A 25,622-nucleotide genomic window follows, 5' to 3' on the forward strand; every position below is an offset into this window, starting at 1 on the left:
TTTTTGTTTTTTATTTATGACTAAAATTGTGAATAATATTTACAAAAGAAAAATGGAAGTTTTTCAGTTTCTTAGTAGTTTCGAATCATAGACGAACCAAACTTTAAATAAGTAATAGGATAGTACGTAGTCTACATATCGAAGAAAACATATGACCCAGGTTTCAGACACAAATATCTATAAGCTATACAAAAGTAACTGGAAAAACTAAATCTCCATTAAAAAAGAAGAAGAAGATGCTGTTAAATAATAAGTGGACTGATAGATGATGACAGAATCAAAAAGAGAGGAAAAGCCACATGCAAGAGAACATCAATCATTCACAAGCCATTTACAACACATTAACGATGAGTGGGAGTGTATTATATACATAAGCAGCACCTGTGTATCGACAGTGGTTTACAGGACATGTACATCTGTGAGAAGAGGATTAGACAGGAACACGCCTTCCACCGTAGCGATCCAATAACTAATACAATTGAAATTGGATCAGGTAGATATGAATAGATTAAGGAGGCTGAGTTGAAAAAGTAGATAAAAGCAATGCAGTGTACCGATCTGATGTACGGTTGCTGCATAAGCCAGCCCAATATAGGTATCCTTTGAAGGAAGACAGCGAGTGTAGGCCAGAAACCACTTAACATGTCAAAAACAATGGAGAAAATACATCAATAAACCAAACCAAAACTATAAATGAAGTGGTGAAACCACAACATTTTCAAGACGAAAAACTCCAAAAAAAAAACCCACCTGAAGAGCACAAGGAACCCATATGATTCTAGAAGCAAACCGAGAATAGGCCATCCAAACACAACCAACAAGAAACCCAAGCCAAATGATATAGTTCCCTAGTATAGCAAGAAATCGACAAGGAAGAACATCTTTTTTAAGTACTATATATAATTTGCAAAAACACAGAATAGATTGTGTGTTTGGAAGAGACAAGACACTCGCTAAGTAAGATCTTAGTCATATATAGCTTGTGTGTTGGGCCTTGTGGCCTTGAGGAATCAGATTGAAAACAAAAGGATAGTGAAAAGCACCTTAAAGTTGCGTCGTTTTGTAAAGAATTGGATTGCTGGGTTGATCCCAATGGTTAGAGTCACACCGGCTAAGAAGAGGATCTGCTCAAATAGATCATGGAGACTTAAATGTTCTTAAAGCTTTGTAAACTTCGTAAGAGCAGAAAGATGGTATATACCTACATTTCCCATGGCGATGAGTCCCTTGTCAAACACAAATATCACTCCGAGGAATGTAAAGAACACTCCAAATCCAGTCAAGCCTAGCCCAATCTCTGCACCCATCACATTAGCAATATTCAATGAATATTATTCATCAAGATGAGTTCAAAATTGAAAACTGTTGAACCACAGTAATGATTTGACTTGCAGGGCAACTTCAGAAGAATCGAAAACATAACATTAACAAAAAAAGTCAAAATCTAATATATTTTTTTTTCGTTAGTTTAAGGTCAAAATCTAATAATATCCACAAAAGTAATTTTTAGCCTTTGTAAAAATACTTACTAACACACGAGATATTGACTTTTTAGATTTTGTTCGTTTTTTATAAGATGTTTCTGTTTTTCTGAGTTTGCATGGACTGATGCACCTCTTTTCGTTCAAGGATTTTATATGATGTTCCTTGTTACTGTTAATCAAAATCAGATGATAAGGAAAATATACTAACACACGACGAATCCGTAACCAAGAAACAGAAGAAAAACGATGTAGAAGAATTCATGGATTCAAATTACAAACAAATTCGAAATCGAGAGGCGCAGTAAATCAATGGATACTAGTTCATGATTTACATCTCAGAACAAAGAGTTCATCGGAACTTACTTTTCAGGTCATTCATCTCGAAGGAAGCCATTATCCCGGCGGTGAATTGGACAATAAACGAAGAATTCAAATCCGATAAAGTATATATATATTAATCTCTGAGGCGAAAATCAACGCTAAGGGTACTTTAAATCTTCTTTTTTTTTTTTTTTTCTTTTTCTGCACAGCTAAACTGCAAAGATCGATGAAAGATTGAATCGTGGTGTCAACTTCCTTCCAGTGGAAGCAACCAAAGTCCGTTTTATCAAGCCAGTCAAAGCTTCGTCAGCCTTCGTTCTCCACGTCATCTTTCGTGACCGATTAAGTTTTTAGTATTCATAAAACTTCCCCTTAGCTTCTTCGAATTACAAAACTGCCACATAGTTTTGTTTTTCTTAACAAAAAGTCCTTTGAAGAATTGACACTTAACAAACCTGCCCAATTTTTTCTTTATTTACAGAATTGCCCAATAACGTTAGGTATTTTCAAGAGTTTTCCAAATCTCTTGTTCGTATATACGCTTAAACTAATGCTAAATTATTGTGTAAGGCTTAATCTGATTCCAAATATCTTGTATATACGGTTAAACTAATTCTAAATTAGTGTGTAGACTTGTAATTCTAAATTAAACTGAAAATTACAAAATTATCAAAAGAGTCGAAATACTTGTACACTCATATACATTCACACACAGTTCAGAAGATGGAAGCTTGAAAAAACATCGTCCCAAACGAAACCCGGTTTCGTTCCGGTTTAGGAAAGGAAAGAAAAAAAGCTAAAACTTTTCGGTTTTAGGTTCGAGTGAGCAACGCCGTCATGTGAGCCGCCGAGAGCGTCTGAGCTCTCAGAGGCGGTCTATTACCGGAAAGTCGCGGCGGTCTATCGTTTCCGGCGAGGAAAACGTCGTGACCGCTCAAATTTCGCTCCGATGCGCCGCCACATCCGGAGAGTCGTCGACAGTGAGTGTTCTCCCGTCGCTGCTTAAGTTTTGCGTTGAAAGGATTCTCGGGTTTCGCGAGATCCTCTACGGTTAGCGCTCCCGACAACGACGTGAATGATTGCGATTTTCCTTTGTAATGTTTTGACAATCCTCTCCTGTAGCGAAATATTTCAGAAACATAAAATTTGAGGTAAATTTACAGAACTTTCATAACAAAATGAAAGAACATGTACAATTTTCCATATATCAGGTATCGATCTTGTCTCTCGGAAGCGCCCTGAAATTAAAGTTTTTTTTTTTTTTTTGGTAAAATGAAATTAAAGTTCTTTCGTATTATACCCCTAAACTATACCCCTAAACTATACCCCTAAACTATAATATTTTTTACTTAAAGAAGAACCTTAAATTTTGGGTATATTGTAATAAGATCTAAACTCAGGGACAGAAATACGAAAACTACTTGCTTCTCCTCACCTTGAAGAAGAAGAAGAAGAAGAACTGCGACGGTCCGGATCGTCAGGAGAATTTGGAAAAGAAGAAGGAGAATTAGAACCTTCCTCTGCGTCAGCGTCTGCGTCCCTGACGCAGTTTCCGCGTCTGCGTTCTTCACCCAACATAAGAGACTCCATCTGTTCTTGATAGTGCATTTTTTTCATCAAAGCCGCTTCTAATTTATCAAGACTTGAGAACAGAAACAGTGGCTTTTTATACAAACAATGTATATATAGTCGGCCAGTGATTAACTGAGAAATGTAAGTTTGGTAGATATTTTGTCCGAAATGTAAAAAAATGCATGTTTGTATCTAATTTTGAGAAGTTACATAATGAATATTCGAATTTAAAACATTATCTTATCGATTCTGTTTCTCATAATAACATGTTCACGCCCCTGAACATGGCTTCTGGTTTTGCGGTCCTTATATAATAAAGTTTTTCTGGTCGGGATAAGATATTTTAGAAATGGTTGTGCCCCGATTGTGACACGTGAAAAGAGCAGAGCAATGGACGGAGATTGGGTGCATGTTACGTGGTGGGTGGAAACAGATGGCACGGACTACGAGGTCATCGAGAATCTCTGTGTGACGAATCTAACGAGACGTGTCGAACTATGTTGAGCACATTCAGAAACTTTTGGGCCATGATTAATTAACAGACTTTTATTTTCAAGTATGTATGGACCGTTTCTACGAGCCCTTAGCACATGGTCGATTTTTTTAAAGAGAGAGAAAAAAAAAACAAAAACAAAACGAATTTATAAGCTACGCAGATCGAATCAAATAGTGTGTCAATTATCATTAGCAAGACTAAAACTTCTGGGTCGATCATGTATATCGATTATTTGCGAAAATATTATGCTTATGTTACACACGACACTATCATTATAATCTTTAAATCTTTAATCAATCATCTTCCAATATCATAAACATTAACACAAAGATATAAGTCGTTTAATTAGTCCGTTTGTATTTACATAGAATCAAAGAGAAATGTGTTTGCTAAAATAACAAATAATCAGCGCCTCAGCGGTGGTTATTAAATACAGCATTTTAATCTGTAAACGAAGAACAAAAAAACCGAAATCATGCATTCCTACTCAGGCCTCGTATGGTTCTGTGTCGAGTTATTCTCAGTAAGATCTTTTTCTTTATATCTTGGACGAATAACTAAATGGATATGAATCATATAACATCTTCCAAAGTCGATACATTTTGAAACTAAAGAGTGGCCAAAGCTCAAACATTTAAAAAGGTAACTCAGGTAAGAGTGGCCGAAGTCTTTCACAACAAGATCAATGAAGAAGCAAAGACATGAATCATCAGTTTTCACTCCAACATTATCTATCAAAAACCCGCTAAGGATTACTCCATTCTAATCTTCTAAGAAATGTCGATCATTCTGCATTGGTCAATCTAGGCTCATGATAGATACTTCCTACTTAAGATTTCAAATGCATTATGAGAGATTAGTACAGCAGGGGAAATACACACAGGAGGAGACAGTTTTAAATTCACCCTGAAATCAGAAAAGCAGACATTGAACACAACTAATAAAAATGTTATTTCCAGATTACCAAACCTGTAAACCAAGCTCTAGTTCGTAGATAGGATTAGCATAAAATAGATTACAGTGTGTGAAATAGGATCAACAACTGTTGAGTTTCAATAAATCATTTTTTCTGTGTCATCAATGCCAGTCCCGAAGAGAAGATTATGAGTCAAATCAAAATTCAATCTCCAGATTACAAAGAACAAGCATAGAAAATTGGATACTTAGATCCTTCAATCTCCGAAACATAAACGACCAAATCAGAAGCGTTGAAACGGGAAAACAGCACAAACCTAATGAAATAGGGGAATACTCGAAAACGAAAATGGCATTACACTAATTGGACCTGTGACGAGACGATCAATCCTTGTTCTTGAGCCTCTCGATCCGCTGGTTAAGCTGCTCGATCTTGACGACCAAGCTGGTGACAGAGTATAGGATCCAGTAAAACACAAGTGCAGCCGCAATGAGAAGCGCGTTTCGCTGGGATTTCATCATTGATTTCTGGTGACGGAGGTGCTCCGATGGTGTGCAGGAATCACCGTCGCACGAAGGCATCGTCTCGTATTTCCAGTAAATATCCATCAAGAGGAAGAGACAAAAAGGAACAATCGAGAGAAAAGGTTTCAGGAGATTACGCGTGACGGCGACCAATCCCTTCCGGAGTCCGTCAAGTCCCGGCATCGTCAAAAGCACGACCATGATCGCTTCAGCCGCCGCCGCGTAACCTAAAACAACCCATTCGAGAGCCATTCTCACGGATCTAGAGTCGCCGGATCAATGTAGATCTGAGTAAGTTCTTCGCAGCTTGAATTTTCAATTTTCCCGAAATTTTTGTATTTCTTCTGTGGAAGAAAAAAGGAAGAGGTTAAGGAACATGAAAAACGTGGCGGTGAACGCGGGTCGCACGTCGTTTAAGAGGGAAAGAATTTAAACGGGCCGAGCTTAATATTTAGCCCAATTAATTACTAAGACTTCAACGGGCCGTTTATTTACACCCAAAAAATGGCTTTGATTCACACACCGTCCATCTGTTAAGTAACGGCGTCAGAAGAAAGCGAAACGGCAACGTTTGGTAGGTAAGACACGCGGATCAGATTGTGCTTTGTCTCCTAATCCCATCTCTTTCAAAGCATATATACGCACACAATAAACGGTGTTATATCATCATACTATAACTGGTAAGGCCCATAACCAAAGAAAAAAAGAAGATTCTCTCTCTACTATTCTAATCTCCGACGAAGAAACAGAGTTGTATGGCAAGCGGATCGAAGAGCTCTCAGTTGATCACCGGCTTAAGGAAGCAACTCGTGAACGCCATATTTCCACGCGCTTCCCCACGCGCCACAGCTTCGGCCTCAGCTCTCTTGGCTTCACGGTATCGAACATTCTCTTTCTCTGACTATTTTTCTTCTTACAAATTATTTGATGGTTTCTCTATGTACAGAAAATATATAAACTGATGATTAAAAGGAGTAAAGGACTACATTTTTCTGTGGAAATATCTTTTTTTTTTTTTTTATAGAATGGAAACCCCCCAAAAATGACATGGTGCATCGTTTTGTATAGTAATGATTAATGAAACTGATTAAAAAATATCAGAAGTTTTTTTTGGACGTCCAAACATATTAGAGGTTTGGTGTTTGATTGATTCGTTGGTCCAACCATTTTTGATCTTCTACTTCGGTGAAATTAAGATAGTTGTTCCTAGATCTAGAAAGCTCAGATCAGTTAAATACTTACATTTGTGTATATACCTTTATATTTTCAATGACATATATTTCCTCTTTTATTTTATTTCCAATCGTTTTGTATTTGCTTAATTTAAACGAAATGGATCTGAAAATAATCCATTGGTTTTTGTACAAGTGTATTAAATTCTTCGAATAAAAGAAGATCCCTTTTCGTCGACAAAAAAAAAAAGATAATCCCTTTTCCATATTTTAAGTTTTTTCAAATATTACTTCATTTTCTTGAAAGAAAAAAAAAATAGGGTACAAAAAGCACGAGCAATGTACACTGTACAGTGCACGAAAAATGGCATATGCCATTTGGCTTTAATGGATAACACCAAAGGAAATCCGCTTCAGGGTTTGACACGTCCCGTCGAAAATGACATCCTTACCCCTGATAAATACCTTATGTAGTTTTTTTTTTTTGAATCGTTCAGATAAGTTAAAATTCAAACTGTAGCCAAATCATCATCATTTTCCATCTTTGATTCTCTTCTTTTTTTCGCAATTTTCTATCTTTTAACTTCAAAGCCTTTTTTTAGTTTTTTGCTATAAGTCCATTGAAATGAAAACACAGTTAGTCGACAGAAATGAAAACGCAATTAAGATGAGTAGGCGTGACGTGGCTGGTTATTTTATATTTTGAGATTACGATAAGAATTGGACCGACAGCTTTGAAGATGTATATTGATAGAAACTTTGATGCCTGACGATGACATGTTTGACATTACTTAATTTTATATTTATATAAAGACCTTTTCGGGTCACCTTTTCAGAAAAATAAAACTTTCCATCTTTAATAATATACAAAGACTAGGAGGGGAAATAAATATAAAAAAACCATATAACGATCCGTCATTCTTTTTTTGCTTGTTATGCGTATTTCGTGGTTGATGGTGGCAATGTCTCACCTACCAAGCAACTATCTCCCACCCAACTGGAAAACTGTTTTTATTTCCTTAGACATTTTAATAAAATTTATACTACACTGAACATTTGATTTCTCTATGATCATTGAGGTAATTATATTTTTATAAAAGCTTGTGGGTTCGACTAAATTCAAGATAAATAAAAATCGTCTGAACATTTATTTTAGAGACAACTTGTAATATTACAGTAAAAAAATAATCTACTCCTATTAAATATTCATTTTTTGTGTGGTTTAACAGTAGGAATGGTCATTCCTCGGGGTATGACAAGAACGTGGAGGATGAGTTGCAGGCAAGTGCAGTACCTGAGGACGTCGTAAAGCCAGATTCTGATAAATATTGGTCTCCTCATCCTCAAACCGGAGTCTTTGGTCCCTCCACGACTGAGGACAGTCCTGCCGCGGAGGCTGCTCGCCAGAACTCGGCGGTGATGGAGGAGACTGCTTGGTTTCGTCCGACGAGTCTCGAGGATTCAGACAAGACTCACCATGTTTAAGTCTCTCACTCTCCGTCAGTTTGTTGTGTCTTCCGATGTAATGCTGTAATAAAATTCTAAGTGGAGAAACTGTATGTCAAGTAGTGTCCTGTATAAACTTTTCGGTTCTGTTATGTCTGAACTCTGAAGTCCTTTTTTTTTTTCGGGTCAAATATGTCTGAAGTGTATTTGTCGGACGGAATCATATTGAAACGATTTAAATGAAATTCGGTTAGTTTGAACGTAAACAAAGCCCAATATCAATCAAACTGAGCTGAAGTCGAGTCCGAACAAATCCAAAATAATTGAAGCGATAGTAGGGATTCGAGTTTGGTAAGATATTTGACCATTTTCATCCAGCGTAGCCTATACAATAGAGTATAGAGACTACATCAAACCTGAGTCAAATCCGATTTCTTAGGTTCCGGTAATCTTTCATGAGCTGAAACCAAATTCGAGAAACGCAAATAAAAAAACTAAACGGGTTAATCTAGCGTGGACCCGACGACAGATCATAAAATCTATGAAGAACGCAATCGATAATGTGTAAATTAATTAGCCAGCAAAGATTCAGCAAATCGAAAAGGAAAAAAAAAAACTCTCAGATTAATCAATCTAAACTTGGAACTAAAAATCAAAGAGACAGAGAGCTTTTTGGAGAATGAAAAATATACATACAAAACGCACCAGTGGTAACATTGTTCTACCTCTTCACCTGATCTGTACCAAAAAGTAACCAGAGTCTCTCTACGTAAACTGTTCTCCCTACGACTAACTTTCCCTCAGGGTCATCACATAATGAAAGCCTGATGGTTGCTTAAAAAGACCCATCATCCCAGAATTTTGAATGCCCTAAACGTGATTCCCAATCTATGGAAAACCAGAGACAAGAATTTGTTATATGCTTTATACCTATAAATTCCGCCCTCTAGTTATTGATCTCTTCTTCTCTCGTTAAAGGCTTTCACGGTTGGCTTTGATGGCGGTCTATTTATCTTCTCCAGTAATCTGCTAAATACTAGTTTGACGGGTATGCAGGCCACGGTTGGTGGTCCCGGTATCACCCGTCTGTTAGAGAGCTCGTGAGTCCGGTCACGTAACGCCTTCATCCCGTGGTGTGCTTGTTCGCTGCTGAATGATGATAGTGCCCTTGTCTTTTGACTAGGGGTTGCGTTTGTGTTCTTCAGCAACTTCTTTTGCTGCTGCTTTCTCTCTCCAGGTGGTCGTGGGATGCGCATTAGATTGCTTCTCCTCACCGAGTTATCGTCATTATATAAGTTTCCCGAACCAAGTTTCTTAAACAGCGGTTTTCGTCCCTGATCTGCCGGAGAATGATCCTCAGCATCGGCTTCGAGAGATGATGATAATGGGTGCAACCGTGGAACTCGTGAATTACTCCTTCTTGCAGTCTTCCAAGCAGGGGGAAGTAGAAAGGGTTTGTCATGGTAAGTTGTTTCATTACCATAGTAATCAGTTGTCTGAATATATGACTCCGAGGAACCATCTGCTAAGACTTCGATTTCGACTGGATGTCCAATTATTGCTCTGCCATTTAATTTACTCATAAGGGAGACAATTGGGACAGGCCCTTTCTGATAGCTTCCTCGCACTTCTAAATCCACATCCATCAATGGAGAATATGTTTTTCTTCCAAAACGTCGATGATAAGCATCAAACTCCTGACCAAAACCTTCGATCTTTTCATCCCATCGCTTCTTCATACCATTCCGGCCTTCCCAAGGATCATCATCCCAGTCCAGCATGTCATGGCTGTAGATGTTCTTACATCCAGATGCAACCATAGTTGAGAGCTGATAATCATCATCACCTGGTCCAATCATTCTGTCCCCGAACTGCCTTTCGTTGGGATCAGTGTCATCAGTTCCATCACTCATATCATTTGTCCCATTAAAATCTAATCCATAACCCATAGGCTTTTGGCCAAACGCCCTTCTCTTGTATTCACAATATCTTCCATCTTCAAGACGATTACGGTGCATTTCTCTTTTACGTGCAGACCTTCTTGGAAGATTGCGCATGTTTCTTTTTCCCTTGAGCTGCCACTTGGAAACCGTACCAGCTTCATTATCAGGATCTTGGGAATAAAGGTAAGACGAGTCGCCAGAAATGGATGACTCATAACGATCTTCCTCACTGCTGGTGCTTTCATCTTCAGCTGACATATGTCTACTAAACGTATTGTGTTGCTCTGAATGACGCGCAGTTCCTGGTGGGAGAAGATATCAAACTCAAGTTAGGGAATAACTAAAAACTAAGGGACACATAGATAACTGTGGTCTAAGCAACCAAAAAGGTTTATGGTTTCTAAAGTCAGAGGCTTGACACCAGTGCCAGACATAGAAGAATCAGAAATGAGTGTCGTTTAACACAACTGAAAACCAATATTTGCAAAAGAAGAAACATATATGTGATAAGAAACTAGCTTTTAGACGTCCAGGAAAGCTTCACCTGACAGCAAGGGAATGTCATCATCAGTATCCTCTTCCATATCAGAAGAATCAGTTTCAGATTCAGAAGACTCAGAATCAATATCTTCCAAGAACTCAGGAGGGTCATATTCTGAAAGCGAATAACGAGAATCGCCACCAGCGAACGAGGAACGCATTGCCTCCCTGTGGCTTAGCAAACTCTCATGCAGGTCTAAAACATCGTTAGTTTCATTTGGTGCGAACATATATTTAGTCCTTTTAGCCTCCATCGTACTCCTACTCTTCTCCTTTCCTGAAACAGAGGCAGAATTGCATAAGAATTTTATGTAAAAAAGAGCCAGAAGCCTTTAGTGTCCAACCATACTGGAATTACATACTTGGAAGTTTCCAAAATCATCTTACCGAGGGTGTAACTGGGCCTCTCCATGCTATGATCTCCACTAGAAGAAGCTGAGGAGTTGCTTCGAGCCAGAGACTTTAAGGAAGTATCAGGACCATTGGGACATGAAAACTTTCGCTTAGACGAGGTAGTTCTTAGCCCAAAGTCCTGCAAGCCTCTCATTCGAGGCACAGCCTCGTCCTCACAACTTGGCTGATCTACCTCTCTATCTTTTTGCAAATGCATAACATCGCCAACATGGTTAAGCCGTAGACTATCAGCGGATTCTCGTGTTCCATTGGAGATATCCTGGACCTTAGATATAACCATTCTCTCCTTGGTTGCATCAGGAGAGTTATCCCTAGGCCTGTCAGAGATTAGTTTCCCTTCCTTTTTCAGCATTTCCTTTTCAAGTTCAAGAGCATGGAGAATCGCATCTTCTCTACGAGCATACTTTTCTCTCTTTCTTATTGTCAACCCTTGCGAAGATTCTACCCTCTCAATGCAGTCATCAAAATCGCCACACCGAAATGGCTTGACTCGCTTGGACTTCTCTAAATTGTACCAATCCCTTAGCACATCAAAAGATGAACAGAAAATGCTTTCAGTTTCAATCTAAGTGAGATAAGTTTAGACAGGTAAAAGAAGAGACTTACACACTTGCATCTTCTCTCCCAAGGAGCTTCACCGGAGTTCCAGATCGTGGAGACGTGATATGCGTAGAGTCAAGATCTTCCTGTCCCAGTATCTTTCCTGGCCACCACGAGCCGTTCCTCCTCCTGACCCACACAATCGAACCCACCGTCCAATCCGCCGCACCTGATCCTGGGCTCCCCATCCTTCTCTCAATCTCTCCTCCCCTCTCTACACTCAAGATCACACTTTCTCTACGGGTTTCTTCTATGTAACGACCACAAGCAGGCCTCAAGAGTCTACCATTCTCCAGGAAAAAACAATTTCTTCTACGGTCATGTATTGATCTACCAGAAAATCAGCTCAGCCGCCAATAATACAAGCGAATCCCGGCGGATCCAAGACCAACTGAAACAAACGAATGGGAACCAAGTGAATTCGGCAAGGAGTAAGCTTTCCATTCAGATTTGGAAAATTCCCATACCCCTACGCTTTCTGCAGGTTAGGTTAAACCTTCCTCCTTGCTTAGCACCTATGTAGTGAATGTCTCTCTCTCTTCACTCTCTGAAACCTCCGCGTCTTCGTCTGTCTCTCTCTCCTCTCCGTCGCTCTTTCGCCCTCTCTCTCTCTCCTCCGGATGGTGATTGCGAGCCGCGCAGCCCCTTGAATTAACACACGCGCTTCCGAAAAGCGCGTGCTTTCTACGTTACCGAATATAGGCCCATTGACTCAAACTATGAGCTTCTTATTTTCATAGGCCCACGAATAGGCCATAAATTCCGATTTCCCAATAATATAATGTTATTTTCCGAATATATTTAAAATTCAATACGCCCCAACGGTCACTTGCGCTTAAGGGAGTTAGGGTTTACGTTCGACAAGTATATAAATACTCTTCATCTTCGGACATTCAGACATATAGCTGAAACTTCTCGTTTTACTACTGTCATTTTCCACCTATCAATTTAGAGATAAACTGTTTCATTTTCCTTCTCTATATCGTCGCGATGGATTTCCACAGTCTGCCGAGAAGAGATCTTCAGTTTTTCTGTAAGAAGAACAAAATCCCGGCCAATATGACCAATATCGCCATGGCTGATGCTCTCAAAGCTCTTGAGATTGTAAGTGTTTTTTGCTTCTCTTTCATTCAATTCAATGGTAAATCGAATATTTTCAATCAAGGTTTTCAGTAATATTGCAAAATGATTTGAGATCGATATCGATCCAGAACTTGTGGATTCATTTATATCTGCAACAATTAAGTACTGAAAGTTCTTGAAATTTTGTGAACTCTGAATGTTTTTGCTAGACTGAGAGTTAGTGAAGAAAATGAATCGGAACATTTCTCTGAGTGGTTTCAGATCATGTGTAATCAATTCCATTAGACTCCATTGATTTCTTCGAAATCGTATCTGAGATCTACTAAATCAAACAAAATTGAATGCCGTATAGTTGTTCTGGATCTTCAACTTTTTTTTGTCATTGCCTTTATCATGCACCGTTTACTGATTCCCTTGTTTGGTTTCTGTATATTTAAGATTCTAAACTTTGTGTTTAACTCTTGGCAAAACCGGTAAAATCAAGCTCAAGTCGGATGTGTTCTATCTTAACATTTCATTGCAATCCCTGATGGTTCTGCTTTGTTCAAATAGTTAATCTGAATGTTGTTTAGTTTTTCCTCGGATCTATCGGGTAACTTGTAACTCGAAAGATTATGCTCTAGTCATCTTACCATTATGTTTCTCTGTTTCTATTTGATAGGTTGACGGTATTGACGAGTTCGTGAATCAATCGGAGTCTACTCGTGACCAATCACCAACCAGTGTAGCAAAGAATTTGCCAAGTGCTGCTCGTACCGCAGCTAGAACAACTCGAAGAAAGACCAAAGATGAAACTCAACAATCAGACTTGGTGACCCGTTCTTGTCTTGTGACGAGCAAGTCCCTAGCTGGAGAACTGGAACAAGAAAACAGGAACACGAACGTGCTCCAGAATCCATCAGTACCTCAAAGCCGTAGAAGAGCTGCAGCTACCTCAATTGCTATTAACTTGGAGGGTACAGATATGAAGTCTGAAAACAATGTGATCAAAACTCCAGCGGCGCGAAGCACGAGAAGGGCTCAGTCAGCTGCGTCTTCTAAGAAGGATGAGTCGGTCCAACGGGTGTACAGCACTAGAAGGTCTGTCAAATTACTAGAAGAATCCATGGCCGACCTGAGTTTGAAGACTAAGGAATCCCTAAATGTACTTCCAAAGAAGAATGAAGATGCTGAAAGAGAAAATTCCCCAGAAGGTATGCAAAAGACATTAGTGCCATGTTGTTATAAGTTGTGTTATTCTATGATGAGTTTGTAATCAAGTTCACTTGTAATATGCAGGTTCCGAGTTCAAGGCAAAATCAGATGACAACTCTGAAAAAACCGAGGACGCTGAAGTTATCTCGGTGAGAGATTTAAATGCTTCGTTGGAGAAGGAATGTGATGGTTCGAAGAATGATCCAGATCTTGATATTTTATATGGTGATCTTGGCGATATCACTTTCTCTGATGCAAACACCAGTACGGAACAGATGAATGGAATAGGTATACACAGAGGCATACCCATCATTGTTTGCTTCACTATCTTCTTGTTTGCACATTTTCAATTATTTTCGTCTTTGCAGAGTCCAGTACCGTTCCAACATTGCAGGAGGATGATTTTGTAGTTGTAGGCCATGAAGCTTCTTGCAACAAACAATCAGAGTCTGAACAAATGAAGAATGTTTCTGAGTCTAACGTCTCTGCTAGTGGTAATGTGAGTATGGTAAACTCCGTTCCGACAGTTCTGATAGCTGATGAATCGAAAGACCTCGAATCATATAATGACTCAGGCGAGAGCTGCGAGTCTGATGAGGTGGCTCTAGTTTCCGACAAGAAGACGACTCAAGATGCTTCTTCTTCTACACCTCATGATGAGAAAGAGCTCGAAACAGACAGCGAATGGTCCGAATCCGACTTTGAGATAAGCGATGTGGAGGAAAACATATACGGATCCAAAGAACTGATTGGTTCTGAAACAGAAGAGGCTCTTATTTCATTTGAAGCAGGATCAGTCTCAGATCCAAATAATTCAGCTTCAAATCTGGTTGCAGACATCAACAACAAGAACAATGAGAATGCTGAGGAGATAGTTCTTGGGGAGAGAGAATCCGAGGCCGAGGCTAAGAAGACGAAGAAGAAACCAATCGATGAAGAGAGCCTCAAAGACGTAAGCATGAGGCAACTAACGAAAATGGTGAAAGAACTTGCTCTTAAGAGCAAGCAACAGCACAAGTGCGCAGAGTAGGAGAAGAAACTCTTGCCTATTTGAATCAGTTCCTTCTCGCTGGAGGAGAAAAAAATTGTTTCTTTTGTTTCATCAAGGTTTTTTTGATTTCCTTATTCCATAAACTCAAACCGAATTTCTAATCAAATATATTCTGGTTTCATTCGTAATTTCTTCTCTACTTGGTAAAATCTCAAACGAAACGAGAATACAACCTTAATTTATCGACATGAACACTTACCAAGTTGTGAAGGAAGACGGACGGGAAAATATCAATCATCTAGTTTAAGTTTGCAGATTACAAACTTTTCCATCAGAATATACAACCAAGCGCCAATTACATAACAGCTTTCAGAAACAGTGTCAAAAAGAAAAAAAAAACTTCCATTACAAAAGTCTAAGAGGTTTTGATTTTGTGATATTACAGTGCCAATAAGAAGACCTGGCCACTGATCAAAAGTATACAATGGTGGAGAGACTGAGACACCATGAGCTTGATTTGGTACTTTTCGTATGCCGATTTAGCTAGTCGTTTTTTTTCTTTTTTTCTTTATAAACGAAGTATGTTAAAATGTGGGACCAACCGATGAGTAACCAGCGGCTTTAACCTCTTTGAGCGTAGAGGATAACCAGTCTAAGCCTTCATAGAGCCCATCTCCTTGAAGAGCACATGTGCCTTGTATATGCCATTTCCTGTTCTTGAGATCTAATAAGCCAAGCCCTTCACATACTTCTCGAGGAGACATGGCTCCTCTCTGATATTGACAAAAAGTTTAGATGAATATTGGTCAATGACAAAGAAATTTTCTTTTCTTTTTTTTTCAAATATTGAACTTTTACCATGTCTTGTTTGTTCGCAAACACAAGGATGACACTGTTGAGCATGAATGGGTCTTTTATGATCTCCTGAACAAAATCAGTTAGAAGAGGTTAGAAACTCTACGGAGACTAATTTTACCCAAAAGTTTGTGCCATAGATCTAAAGGTACGGGAACAACCTGAAATTCTTGCTTAGCTTTACCAATTCTTTCTCGGTCCAAGGAGTCTACCACATATATCTGCAATAAAAAAATAAAAAAAATTCAAAAACTACATGAGGAATTCATCTGTCTATATCTTCTCCTCTGGAGAAACAGAGCCGGGAAATGAGAATAGCATAGGAAAATGAGGAGAAGAGACCCAATGACTAACTATCTGACTACACAGAGAGGCGAAATAAGAATAGACTTACAAGTCCATCGGTATTATTGAAGTAATGCCTCCACAAGGGCCTCAGCTTTTCTTGGCCACCAACATCCCAAACTGTGAACATCACATTCTTGTACTGAACTTTCTCAACATTGAAACCTAAGTAAGAAAATTCAAATCCTCAGCAAACCAGAAAAGTATCCGGCATCATGAATGCAGTACATGACAGATATGGGAAGAACAAAGATTGTGCTAAGTTGTAAGATGAATCAGATAAGGCACAAACGCTAAATCTAAATGCTCCAGCAATCTAACCTACCAATCGTGGGAACAGTTGACAGAACTTCCCCAATGTGTAGCTTGTACAGAATCGTTGTTTTGCCAGCCGCATCCAGACCAAGCATAACGACCTGAATTAGACTCTCAGTTGTCAAGAAACAAACCCTCAATTTGTATAAAATAGAGAATTTCATTCGAATATTCTTAGCTAAAAGCATTTTATGATACCGGCACTAGACACTGCATACTAATAAGACTGGTAAATTTCTCCCCACAAACAAAAAATTTCTGAATTTTGCTGCCGATACAGTGATTTGATTCGGAAGAACAAAATCAGCAACATAAACAGAGATATTCAGGCACCATTCCGTGATATTTCTTAGAAGCTAGCAGCAAACCACAAACGATCTCTCATATTTCGAATGTCAAAACATTGAAATCGGATATAGTCAGGTATGACAGAAACCCAATCAGATTAACGATGGGTAACACACGATTCCGTCAAAAAGTGAAGAACCTAGTAAGCGATCGAAACATTCCATATATACGGGAAAGCAAAAAAAGTAAACAGAAGATTGAGAGGAGCAGAGTACCCTCATTTCCTGGTTGCCGAAGAAAGTATCGAAAAGCTTGCGAAAAGTTTGACCCATGTCAGCCTCAAGAGCTGAAAAGCCCCCACAACGTCACTTTATCTTCTCGGCACGAAACAGAAATTGCAACTGAAAGGAAACAGAGAGAATCAAAGCGAGGATGAACGATTTCCAGGAATGAAGAGTTTTCCGAGAAAGAGAGGGAGAGAGAAAAAGGTTGCGTTTTCGGTACAAGGGATTCCAGTTGTATTAGATTCGGCTTGGTCTTCTCTCTGAAATTCAATTTTAATTTGGTTTACAAAATATCAAATCAAGGCCGGTTTATATAACCGTTAAAGGTAAAATGCAATGCCGTAAGGAATTTGCTCGAGGAAGCCACGTGTAGAGAATTTGTGTAGTTCCAAAAAATATTTCATTGATACTAATGTAGTAGTAAATCAAATCATCCCGAATAAGAAAAAGAGAAAATTGTAACGTAGAGAGGTTTTACCCCAAATCCAAAACCCCCACCAATTTCCCTACCTGAGAGTCTCTGTCTATATAGAAAAATTAGGAAGTTCTACAAACAAAAAAATAATAGAGTATTATTGGTTTATATAAGTTTAAGTATAAATTAAGAAAAAGTTATATATCATAGTCAACAAAAAAACTTTGTAACATGCAATTTTTTTCTTATCTAACTCTCTTCATTGGAAGAAAATTTTATCTATTTGAAATTCAATCAAAGATCATCTAAGTGGGTGCAATGCAAAGAAGCATACTACCCTTTGAGTTATATAACAAGAGGTTAAACATGAATTTAAAAAATGTAAGGGGTGTCACTTGACCCATTAGGCATGAGTCCGCCTCTGTCAGCAGCCATCTCGTCTTGACTCTCGTTGGGAGCAATAAGTCCAGGAATCGAAAGCATCCTTTGTCTCTCTCTCTCCATTTGAGCAGCAGCTTCCTCGGCATATAAATCTTTGTTATCCTGAAGAAAATTCCATTCGATAAGAGTTTGAATGAAATGTGGTCTAATGAAATGTTTATAGAAGACCAATCTTATTATACCTGAGCAGAAAATTCCTTGGACTGTACAAGGAAGTCGCGTATGTTATTCTTAAATCTCGCAAGGTCACTCCTTGACTCGTAAAGTCCATTCACAAACTGTGTCACCTGTTTGTTGTATGTTCAAAAGTAAGTGACAACGGAATCACTTTTAAGAAAGAGAAAATCCTCCCGTTTTTAAGTTTAGAGTTAGTTACCTCTGCTATAGTCATGTTGGGGAATGATGAGCTTAGAAGCTTGATGGTGTATTCACGAACAAAGGCGGCATTACTTGGATATTGATGAGGTACGGTTGCAGCATCCCATAAAGGTTCTGTCAAAGAACCGCTCTCAACCTGTTTTTTTTTCAATAAAGTGACCTCCCTTAAATCCGCAGAAACTAGCAAATGGTAGATTTACAGGTGTGTATATATATTTTTATATATTTACCAGGGAAAAGAGATGTTGTAGCACCAACACATGCAACTTGAAACCAGGCTTATGGAAGGTATCGGTCAACACGGCAAATATTTCTTGCTCAATTTGCATAAAGTATGTCCGGTAGAATTGGTTAGAGAAGTCAGATTTCTGTCACAATCAGAGAGAATACATGTTAAGATCAAGCACATTATGTCACAGCCAATTAATGATAAAAGTGAAACAGGGAATTTCAAAACCTGAAACTTTTTCAGCATCTCCAGCAAGAGAATAAGTCCGGTTTCGGCGATATTTCTCTCAGTATGCCTAAATGCCCAGATAACTGAATCCATCACTAGCTTCAGTTGCTGAAGATTAACAATAACGACACACAAGTACAAGAAAAGCTCAGGGATTACTAATAACAAATTAATATAGAGCGCTAATAGCTTTTTAAGATTAAGGCAAAAACAATAAATTCAATGCATGACCATAATCACCAACCTCGCTTGACAACTGTATCAAGGCACGGAAACAAAATGTAGCAATAGCTCGAAGTAACGAGAAAAACTTGAGGCGGTGCTCTGGATAATCTTCAAAATTCTTGGTAATCATCTGAATAAAAATATAAAAACGAATTGACCATCACTAGTCACTTCCATGTATGCATAACTACCGGTTTAATAATCAAAACAAACCACAAGTTATACCCAATATAATAATTCACTCCATTTCTTCTTCCATAAACAGTAAATAAGTAATACTTTCATATTATTTTCAATGGACCATAGAATCTGTTACCTCCAAAGTGCACTGGAAAACAGCTTCAAATATGCGAGGCACCTCATCTTGCATTACAACCTTGTACCTATGTAAATACATACACAAGTTTCTGACTTAGAAGGCAGTAGATTTCCATGTTACATCTTGCGGGAAAGACTTCTGTTGATAAGGCAGGCATCAACGTACAGAAAAGAGACATACTTGTTTATTATTGTTGCAAAGAGAGATAGAACTTCTGATTCCCTTGCATCGGGAACATTTCTGGCATAGTCACCAAGTACAGGATCCATCATTGGTGGAACAAACTGTTTTCCAATGTCTGGCTGGTTTTCAGCTTTGTCTAGAAAGGTTTCTATCAGCTTAAGGATTTCCCTCTTAACAGACCTGTTCCATGAAGCAAAGAGATGTAAAATATATTATTCGAGTTTATAATATAGGGTTATCAAAATCTGTGATGTTTATTTGGTATATAAAGCCGTCCTGCCTAAGAAGTTTAACAATAGATGTCCTCGAAGCATATGGGCCACCATCAGCAATGTTGCTTGACACGAGTTCACTGTACATTCTGGTGCATAAGAGGAAGAATAAAGTCAATTATTACTAAATTATGTCGAGAGAGAGAGAGAGAAATAAGAACTCTGTAAACATTTGTATAAGAAGTATAAAGAATTTACCTGTAAACATTCAGCATATCCAAGAAGATCAATGAAATTTGAGATAAGAAGTGTGTTCCTAGTGAAGTTGCAACTCTCGTATTTGTCTGCACACAAAAATAAGTTATGTATGAAGTTCTAATGCATTCCAACTAAGCTCTATAAGATCAATCAAAAAGATACCAATGTAAGATATCAGACCTGGAGGATATTAAGCACAGTGCGTATCATATCTGGGTTTTTGAGAATATCTGCACTTTGACGTGCTTGCCCTATAATTTCTGCCCATTTCTACATTGTACACACAAAAAAACCTTTAGTCAGCAATAAAAAAACAAAAGCTGAGCAGTACAATTTTACATCTTAACAGACCTGATTCGGGAGTGCCATCAACCTCTGAATGTATTCACCCCTCTTCTGAGAATCTGATTCTGCCTGGATCATACAGCCAACCTGGATAGAGAAAGACAGACAGAGAGTGAGATCATGGCAGGAAGTAGCTTCCCATTTCCATAAAAGAGACACTGCTGAAAATACGTACAGATTCATAAAAAGTGTGAATCTGATGAGGCTCAAGATCTCCAACAATTGTAGCAAGGCCTGACAGAAGTTCAGATACAAATGGCTCCTTTTCTCCAACCTGAAAAAAACACACATGACCTCATTTTAGATGATAAAGTAAGAATAAAAAAGGTGCATTAATCGAACTAGTACATACCTGAACAATAACGAATTTGCGCTTGCACTTCTGAACAATTTTTAAGAATGTATCACAAGCCATGTCCTGAAAGGAAAATGTACCATATTAGCTTGAGCTGATTTTAGATAAACGATACCACAGGGAAAGCGACAAAGTGAGCAAAAGCTTATTATGAAATTTTGAGATGTAATGATACATAAATGGTAATGCCCAATCGGTCCTACTTCATATGAAAGTCCAACTTGAACAAGGGAAGAATTACCTGAACACCAGGATGCGTCTCATGCATGAATTCAAACAACTTATGAACAACTGTCTTCAAAAACTTCCAATGGGCCCTTAAGAATCTTGAATACTGTCCAACAACATACCTGAAACGAATGTGGAAGAAGACAGAAATCAAAAATTCAAACGATTCATGCATGCAACAAGTTCAAGTTTTAAGATAATATATTATGCTAGCAGGGAACAAGTGAACCATTTCTAGTAAAAATCTCACGTAATATAAATACCAACAATCACTGTATAGGTTTTAGTATTAGCATTCATGATGTAGAAACAAACTCACATAATGTTGCTCGCAATGACAGCTTTATTGTCTTTTCCCTTGACGATTTCACATAAACTTAATAAATCACGAATAACCATCACCAGAAATCTGTTTTCCTGAAAAAAAAAAAACACACGAAGTTAAGACGATTCAGTAAAGGACACAAAATTTGCAGAATACTGATGGAACCAATCTATCATACATCGACCATAAATCACTGGGAGGCCATTAAAGAGCATTAAATAACAATAGAAAGATGCTACCAAATACCTAGAGCCAAGAAAGGTATTTGCTACTGCATTACAAACAAAATATCAACTGTTATTCACTGAAGATCTTACCTGGTCGACGTCCATGGAACCAGAAATAGACCCAATAGCCCAGCATAAAGTGTTCAGATTGTTCCATGACCATTCCTCCCCGCTTAATTGTTTGCTTAGCTTATTCAACATCTTTGCAGGAACAACAAAAAGTTGACATCAATACAGCAGGGTCAGCCAAGACACCAACATTACAAGATAACGGCTACTCCACATGTTAGAAATTATTAACACGTCTACATTTAAACTGTACAAATTAGAGATCCTCCACTGGTCTTCTACTTTATCATAATCCTTCAAATGAATACTCAATAAATTTCACAGCATATACAACCATTAGTACGCATAACTATAAAAGGACATAAAGTAAATTCTGAAAAGTAAATCATTCCACAGAATAAAGACATTCTGACATCCCTCATAATAAGTACCTGTCTTTCGGTATCATCATGATCAAGGTGTGCGAGGTAGATTAATGTCTCCCGCATTATCTGCAACAATGTAAACTATAAAATGAGAATACCGTATAATTGAGACCCAAAGTAGGATCTAAATAATTATAACTTCCTTCTGATTATATCGTAACACTATTTGGTATCATATATATAATGGGTCAAGAACAAAACAGCATCAACTGTCGAATAGGGTTTATTAAATATATAAATTAATTCAGAATCCTAACAAACATTCATTTATAGTTACTTTGTTATGAAGTATGTAATAAATAAAGAAAAAAATGAGAAGTTTTATCAATCATGAATATATACAGTTTGAGTAACTATGTATAAATCCATGCCGTGTGCGAGGACCTAGTCTATCTCATATAACTGAAGATAGGCCATATGTACAGTTGGTACCTTATACTGGACAAGAACATCATTATCCTTCATAGTCTCACGGACAATGTTCCCATTTTCATCTTCAACGATTAGCACTTCTTCAGGCTTAGCCATGCGACTAATCATGAGCCCCCTTAGTTTTGACATTGGATCAGAATATAGTTTCTGCCGATCCGTGACTTCAGATTTGACGCCATCAACCGTACGAGGAAGGAAAGCCATCTGATAACAGGCAAATCAAGACAAAAGGTAAGTAACCACTTCAAAGCAAGTTCAACCAGCACAATAAACCTAATTTCCATCTTATAAAAGAATATAAAGAAGCCATACTTGCAATCCAAACAGACTCGGAGTTAGTGCAGGGTGTCCAGCATGATAATGCGAACCAAACAACTCCAAAACTAAAGTGTTCCAATAATCCAAACAAACCTGTTCACTCGTAAGCAATCAAAAGGTGTCAATTTCAAAACCATTGGAAAATAACATGAAAGCATTCTTATTATAGTATTATTTATAAACAACAAAGAAGGTATTAAAAAAGGTAATTCACATACCTTGAACACTTCAGTGTCATCAACATATGATATGCTAATGAGATATCCGAGACCCGCAAGTAATAAAGAAATATTTTCGGGTGAAGATTCTAGGACTTTTATATGTAACTGTAAACGAAGAAATAGAGCACATCATTATTTTTTAAATGCATAGAATTTTTGAAAGGAAAAAGACTAAAAAATTAAACGCAAACCCTCATCACACATCTAAAGCCTAATATTACAGGAAAATCCACATAACACATCTTAAAAGAAAATTACCTTAAAAAACGCAGTGAAAAACAGTGCCAAGTTCTGGATAAAAGCCTAGAGGTAAAGAAGATATACAGTCAGTCATTATCACGAAATGTTACAGAGAAATATGGGATGGCCAGAACCTATTGCACAGAAAATACTTGCCTGTTCTTCACTACTTCCTGTTGAATATGCCTCTGGGATATTTAAATTTAAAGGAAGCACTGCCTGTAGACATGAAAACAAGTATGCGCGAAGAGTACATTAACCAACTAAAACTGAAACTAAGAAAAGCAATCAAAACAAAGATAAGTAGCACTAACCTGCAACTGTTTCATGAAGATGCTGTACATCTTGACATATTGCGCAGTGTAGAAGTCCACAAAATTAAGAGCTGCAACCTACCATAAAAACACAAGTCAATAGATAATGACCGTAAAATAGTGACAGCAGGAAAATCCGGACTATGAATGGCATACCTCTGACAGACACTGAAGAGTGAGATTCCTATACGCTGGCATATGGAAGAATTTAAGGAGTGTGTCCAGCTGCGAACAACGAGATCAGTAATAGGGTAACGTAATTGTGAGACTTGTTAAACCTCTCTTAGTCTATTTATTCCAAATATATTACCAAGGGTGACTCGAAAATATAGCCCAACGGAATCCAAGAAAGATAGGCATGCAATGCAGAGAGCGTTGCACGTATAAGCTCTGGTCTTTGGGAAGCTGAGAGAACATATAGGCATAGCTCCTGAATGAGTTCAAACTCGCTGCACATTAGAAAGCAGAATAAATTCGAAGGGTGTGGAAAAAATCATCAGTTGCAAATTATGGCAAGATATTTGTACAGTCTAACTTGCCTGTTTAGAGACTCTTTCAGCTCTTGTATCTTTTGTTGAGTCATCTCGCCTCTTGAGAAATCAAAAACCTCTTCACTTAGGAGCTAAGGAAAATAAGGAATGTTATTTAAGTACGTCACGGCCTTAATAATGTGAAAGCACTACAGCTTAGACGTACTTACTTTCAAAATAGCCATGCAATTCTCACAGATAGTTTCGCTAGTTTTAGCAGCATTAACTAGATCAGGAATAAAGCTTCTCCACTTTGCCGGCCACTCATGTTTCACGATCTGTATACGCATCACAAAAATATGTTTTTTCAAAGACTAAACAAAAATTTGTCAATCTTCAGCCGTGGCTTCGGAAAACCATAGCCAGAGAAAACATCACAAATAAATAGATAGTACACACACAACAAGGAGTCTATAAAGATACCTGAACCAGGATGACATTTAACTTGTTGACATAAAGCCTTTCCGATCTGAAAGATGCTTCATCCCTTGAAAGCTACACGGTAAATTCATCATCAAAATAATTCAGTTAGGCTAGAATCTTCGAAAGAAAAAAGAAAAAAAAACTAATGCCTCTCAAATATTTACCTGCACAATGACTTCAGAGATGTAATTTTTCATTCCATCACGTTGTTCAACGGGTAATGCATTCCATCTATATTTTATAACACCTTCTAGCACCTGAATGTGGAATCCATAAGAAACTTTCCCTAGCCTCAAAAAAATGAAATCTTATATGGAAATAGGATAAGCAAACTTACCTGAAGAGCAAAATATTTGGTATGCGTATTCTTGGCATTTTGTAGAATATGAACCACTTGAAGCCAAGTATCAGGATTAGCTTTCAAATCCCGTAGGATGTTATCCGCAGCAGCTCTCTGAAAGTTGTTGTCAGAGGAACATAATTATAAACGCAAATTACTTGAGCCTAATTACTGCTTTTTTTTTCCACAGTACAAGAACAATTACAAACAACCAAAGCCATAACAAAAGGACTAGCTCGTATCAGAAATATAAAGCCCTCAGATAGTCAGATTCCTAATTTGGAAAAAAGGCGAACGCCCAAATCGACGACAAGACGCATTAACAGTTTAAGACGAGAACGACATAATGGTGGATTTAGTGATTCATGGTTTAAACTTCTCCCAAGAGAAATAAACAATAGACTTACTTCTTCCTTAGATCCGGTAGCGTAAAAGGCCTCGACAGTAGCATCGAGTAAAGCAACGTCAATAGGCTGAGTCAAGTCCCTTAGCTTATCAGCAGACATGACAGAGAAGATGCGCAAATCCAAAGTAGAATCAAAAGAGAGAGTGGATAATGGAGGACGAGAGATGGGGGGAAAACCTTTTAGCTTTCAGGAGAGGGAAAACAAATTTGTAGAGAGAGGTTTTGCGGAGCGCATAGGAGGCAGTATAAATATTGAGAGGTTTTTGAAAGCAGCCTGAGATTGACGCAGGGACGGAGAGAAATTGGGATGACTTTTGATTTTCTCACTTTTTTTTTAACTAATTTGTCTTTTTTTGGTTGACCGGACAAGGGTTTCTAGTAAATACAATTTTTTTACTTTATAAGGAAATTTTTTATAATGGAATGCATTCATGTCAAATACTCAATATCAATATATTTCTACACTTTTGTGGGCATAAAAAAACAGATTATTTACAATATTTTAATAGATGACAAACCTCATGGTTAATGAAAAACACTAATTTATGATTTTCATTATTAGTTTTTATCTAATAATAGGTTTTTCATCAATTTCATAAATAACACTATTTTATGGTATTCATTATTAGATTTTATCCCTATATATAAAATATAGGGGTATTAATTGGGGTATATTTTTAATATTTGACATTAACAAGGAAAAAAAACTCATGGTTATTGTCCATATTTGGAATTTTTGAATACTTCATTACA

At 37.8% G+C, this 25,622-nt stretch overlaps 8 protein-coding genes across 8 annotated transcripts; 2 read left to right on the forward strand and 6 right to left on the reverse strand.

Moving 5' to 3' along the window:
• Positions 1-283: 283 nt before the first annotated feature.
• LOC18023382 (vesicle transport protein GOT1) lies at positions 284-1,997 on the reverse strand. Its single transcript, XM_006408269.2, has 6 exons — positions 1,848-1,997; positions 1,206-1,297; positions 1,044-1,124; positions 751-848; positions 555-636; positions 284-469 (listed from the first exon to the last, which is right to left on the reverse strand). The coding sequence occupies exons 1-6, from the start codon at positions 1,876-1,878 to the stop codon at positions 431-433; spliced, it is 423 nt and encodes a 140-aa protein (XP_006408332.1). The 5' UTR covers positions 1,879-1,997; the 3' UTR covers positions 284-430.
• Positions 1,998-2,439: 442 nt separating this feature from the next.
• LOC18023383 lies at positions 2,440-3,635 on the reverse strand. The gene is made up of 2 exons (XM_006408270.2): positions 3,241-3,635; positions 2,440-2,921 (listed from the first exon to the last, which is right to left on the reverse strand). Exons 1-2 carry the CDS (start codon positions 3,420-3,422, stop codon positions 2,618-2,620), a joined length of 486 nt encoding a protein of 161 aa, XP_006408333.1. The 5' UTR covers positions 3,423-3,635; the 3' UTR covers positions 2,440-2,617.
• Positions 3,636-4,954: 1,319 nt separating this feature from the next.
• LOC18023384 lies at positions 4,955-5,720 on the reverse strand. Its single transcript, XM_024159610.1, has one exon. The coding sequence runs from the start codon at positions 5,563-5,565 to the stop codon at positions 5,173-5,175; it is 393 nt and encodes a 130-aa protein (XP_024015378.1). The 5' UTR covers positions 5,566-5,720; the 3' UTR covers positions 4,955-5,172.
• A 210-nt stretch (positions 5,721-5,930) lies between these two features.
• Positions 5,931-8,201, forward strand: LOC18023385 (late embryogenesis abundant protein At5g17165). The gene is made up of 2 exons (XM_006408273.2): positions 5,931-6,190; positions 7,715-8,201. The coding sequence occupies exons 1-2, from the start codon at positions 6,069-6,071 to the stop codon at positions 7,968-7,970; spliced, it is 378 nt and encodes a 125-aa protein (XP_006408336.1). The 5' UTR covers positions 5,931-6,068; the 3' UTR covers positions 7,971-8,201.
• A 288-nt stretch (positions 8,202-8,489) lies between these two features.
• Positions 8,490-12,070, reverse strand: LOC18023386 (uncharacterized protein At1g51745). Its single transcript, XM_006408274.2, has 5 exons — positions 11,896-12,070; positions 11,435-11,819; positions 10,802-11,349; positions 10,419-10,691; positions 8,490-10,176 (listed from the first exon to the last, which is right to left on the reverse strand). Exons 2-5 carry the CDS (start codon positions 11,614-11,616, stop codon positions 8,882-8,884), a joined length of 2,298 nt encoding a protein of 765 aa, XP_006408337.1. The 5' UTR covers positions 11,617-11,819; positions 11,896-12,070; the 3' UTR covers positions 8,490-8,881.
• Positions 12,071-12,345: 275 nt separating this feature from the next.
• On the forward strand, positions 12,346-14,852 carry LOC18023387 (protein P54). Its single transcript, XM_024159739.1, has 4 exons — positions 12,346-12,532; positions 13,173-13,704; positions 13,790-13,993; positions 14,074-14,852. Exons 1-4 carry the CDS (start codon positions 12,419-12,421, stop codon positions 14,733-14,735), a joined length of 1,512 nt encoding a protein of 503 aa, XP_024015507.1. The 5' UTR covers positions 12,346-12,418; the 3' UTR covers positions 14,736-14,852.
• Positions 14,853-14,974: 122 nt separating this feature from the next.
• Positions 14,975-17,032, reverse strand: LOC18023155 (ADP-ribosylation factor 1-like 2). The gene is made up of 6 exons (XM_006408277.2): positions 16,775-17,032; positions 16,222-16,312; positions 15,946-16,061; positions 15,713-15,772; positions 15,555-15,620; positions 14,975-15,469 (listed from the first exon to the last, which is right to left on the reverse strand). The coding sequence occupies exons 1-6, from the start codon at positions 16,829-16,831 to the stop codon at positions 15,281-15,283; spliced, it is 579 nt and encodes a 192-aa protein (XP_006408340.1). The 5' UTR covers positions 16,832-17,032; the 3' UTR covers positions 14,975-15,280.
• Positions 17,033-17,435: 403 nt separating this feature from the next.
• Positions 17,436-25,070, reverse strand: LOC18023156 (protein EXPORTIN 1B). The gene is made up of 32 exons (XM_006408278.2): positions 24,871-25,070; positions 24,461-24,577; positions 24,288-24,380; positions 24,124-24,195; positions 23,871-23,978; positions 23,710-23,792; positions 23,481-23,619; positions 23,327-23,395; positions 23,171-23,248; positions 23,013-23,075; positions 22,875-22,919; positions 22,614-22,721; positions 22,390-22,488; positions 22,078-22,281; positions 21,652-21,711; positions 21,242-21,352; positions 20,919-21,016; positions 20,613-20,721; positions 20,369-20,434; positions 20,192-20,290; positions 20,023-20,103; positions 19,852-19,941; positions 19,672-19,757; positions 19,482-19,562; positions 19,199-19,381; positions 19,016-19,082; positions 18,719-18,829; positions 18,475-18,582; positions 18,248-18,385; positions 18,016-18,153; positions 17,822-17,926; positions 17,436-17,741 (listed from the first exon to the last, which is right to left on the reverse strand). The coding sequence occupies exons 1-32, from the start codon at positions 24,967-24,969 to the stop codon at positions 17,571-17,573; spliced, it is 3,279 nt and encodes a 1,092-aa protein (XP_006408341.1). The 5' UTR covers positions 24,970-25,070; the 3' UTR covers positions 17,436-17,570.
• Positions 25,071-25,622: the final 552 nt, after the last annotated feature.

The sequence above is a fragment of the Eutrema salsugineum genome, unplaced genomic scaffold (genome assembly GCF_000478725.1).
Source record: "Eutrema salsugineum unplaced genomic scaffold, Eutsalg1_0 scaffold_13, whole genome shotgun sequence".
NCBI lineage: Eukaryota > Viridiplantae > Streptophyta > Magnoliopsida > Brassicales > Brassicaceae > Eutrema > Eutrema salsugineum.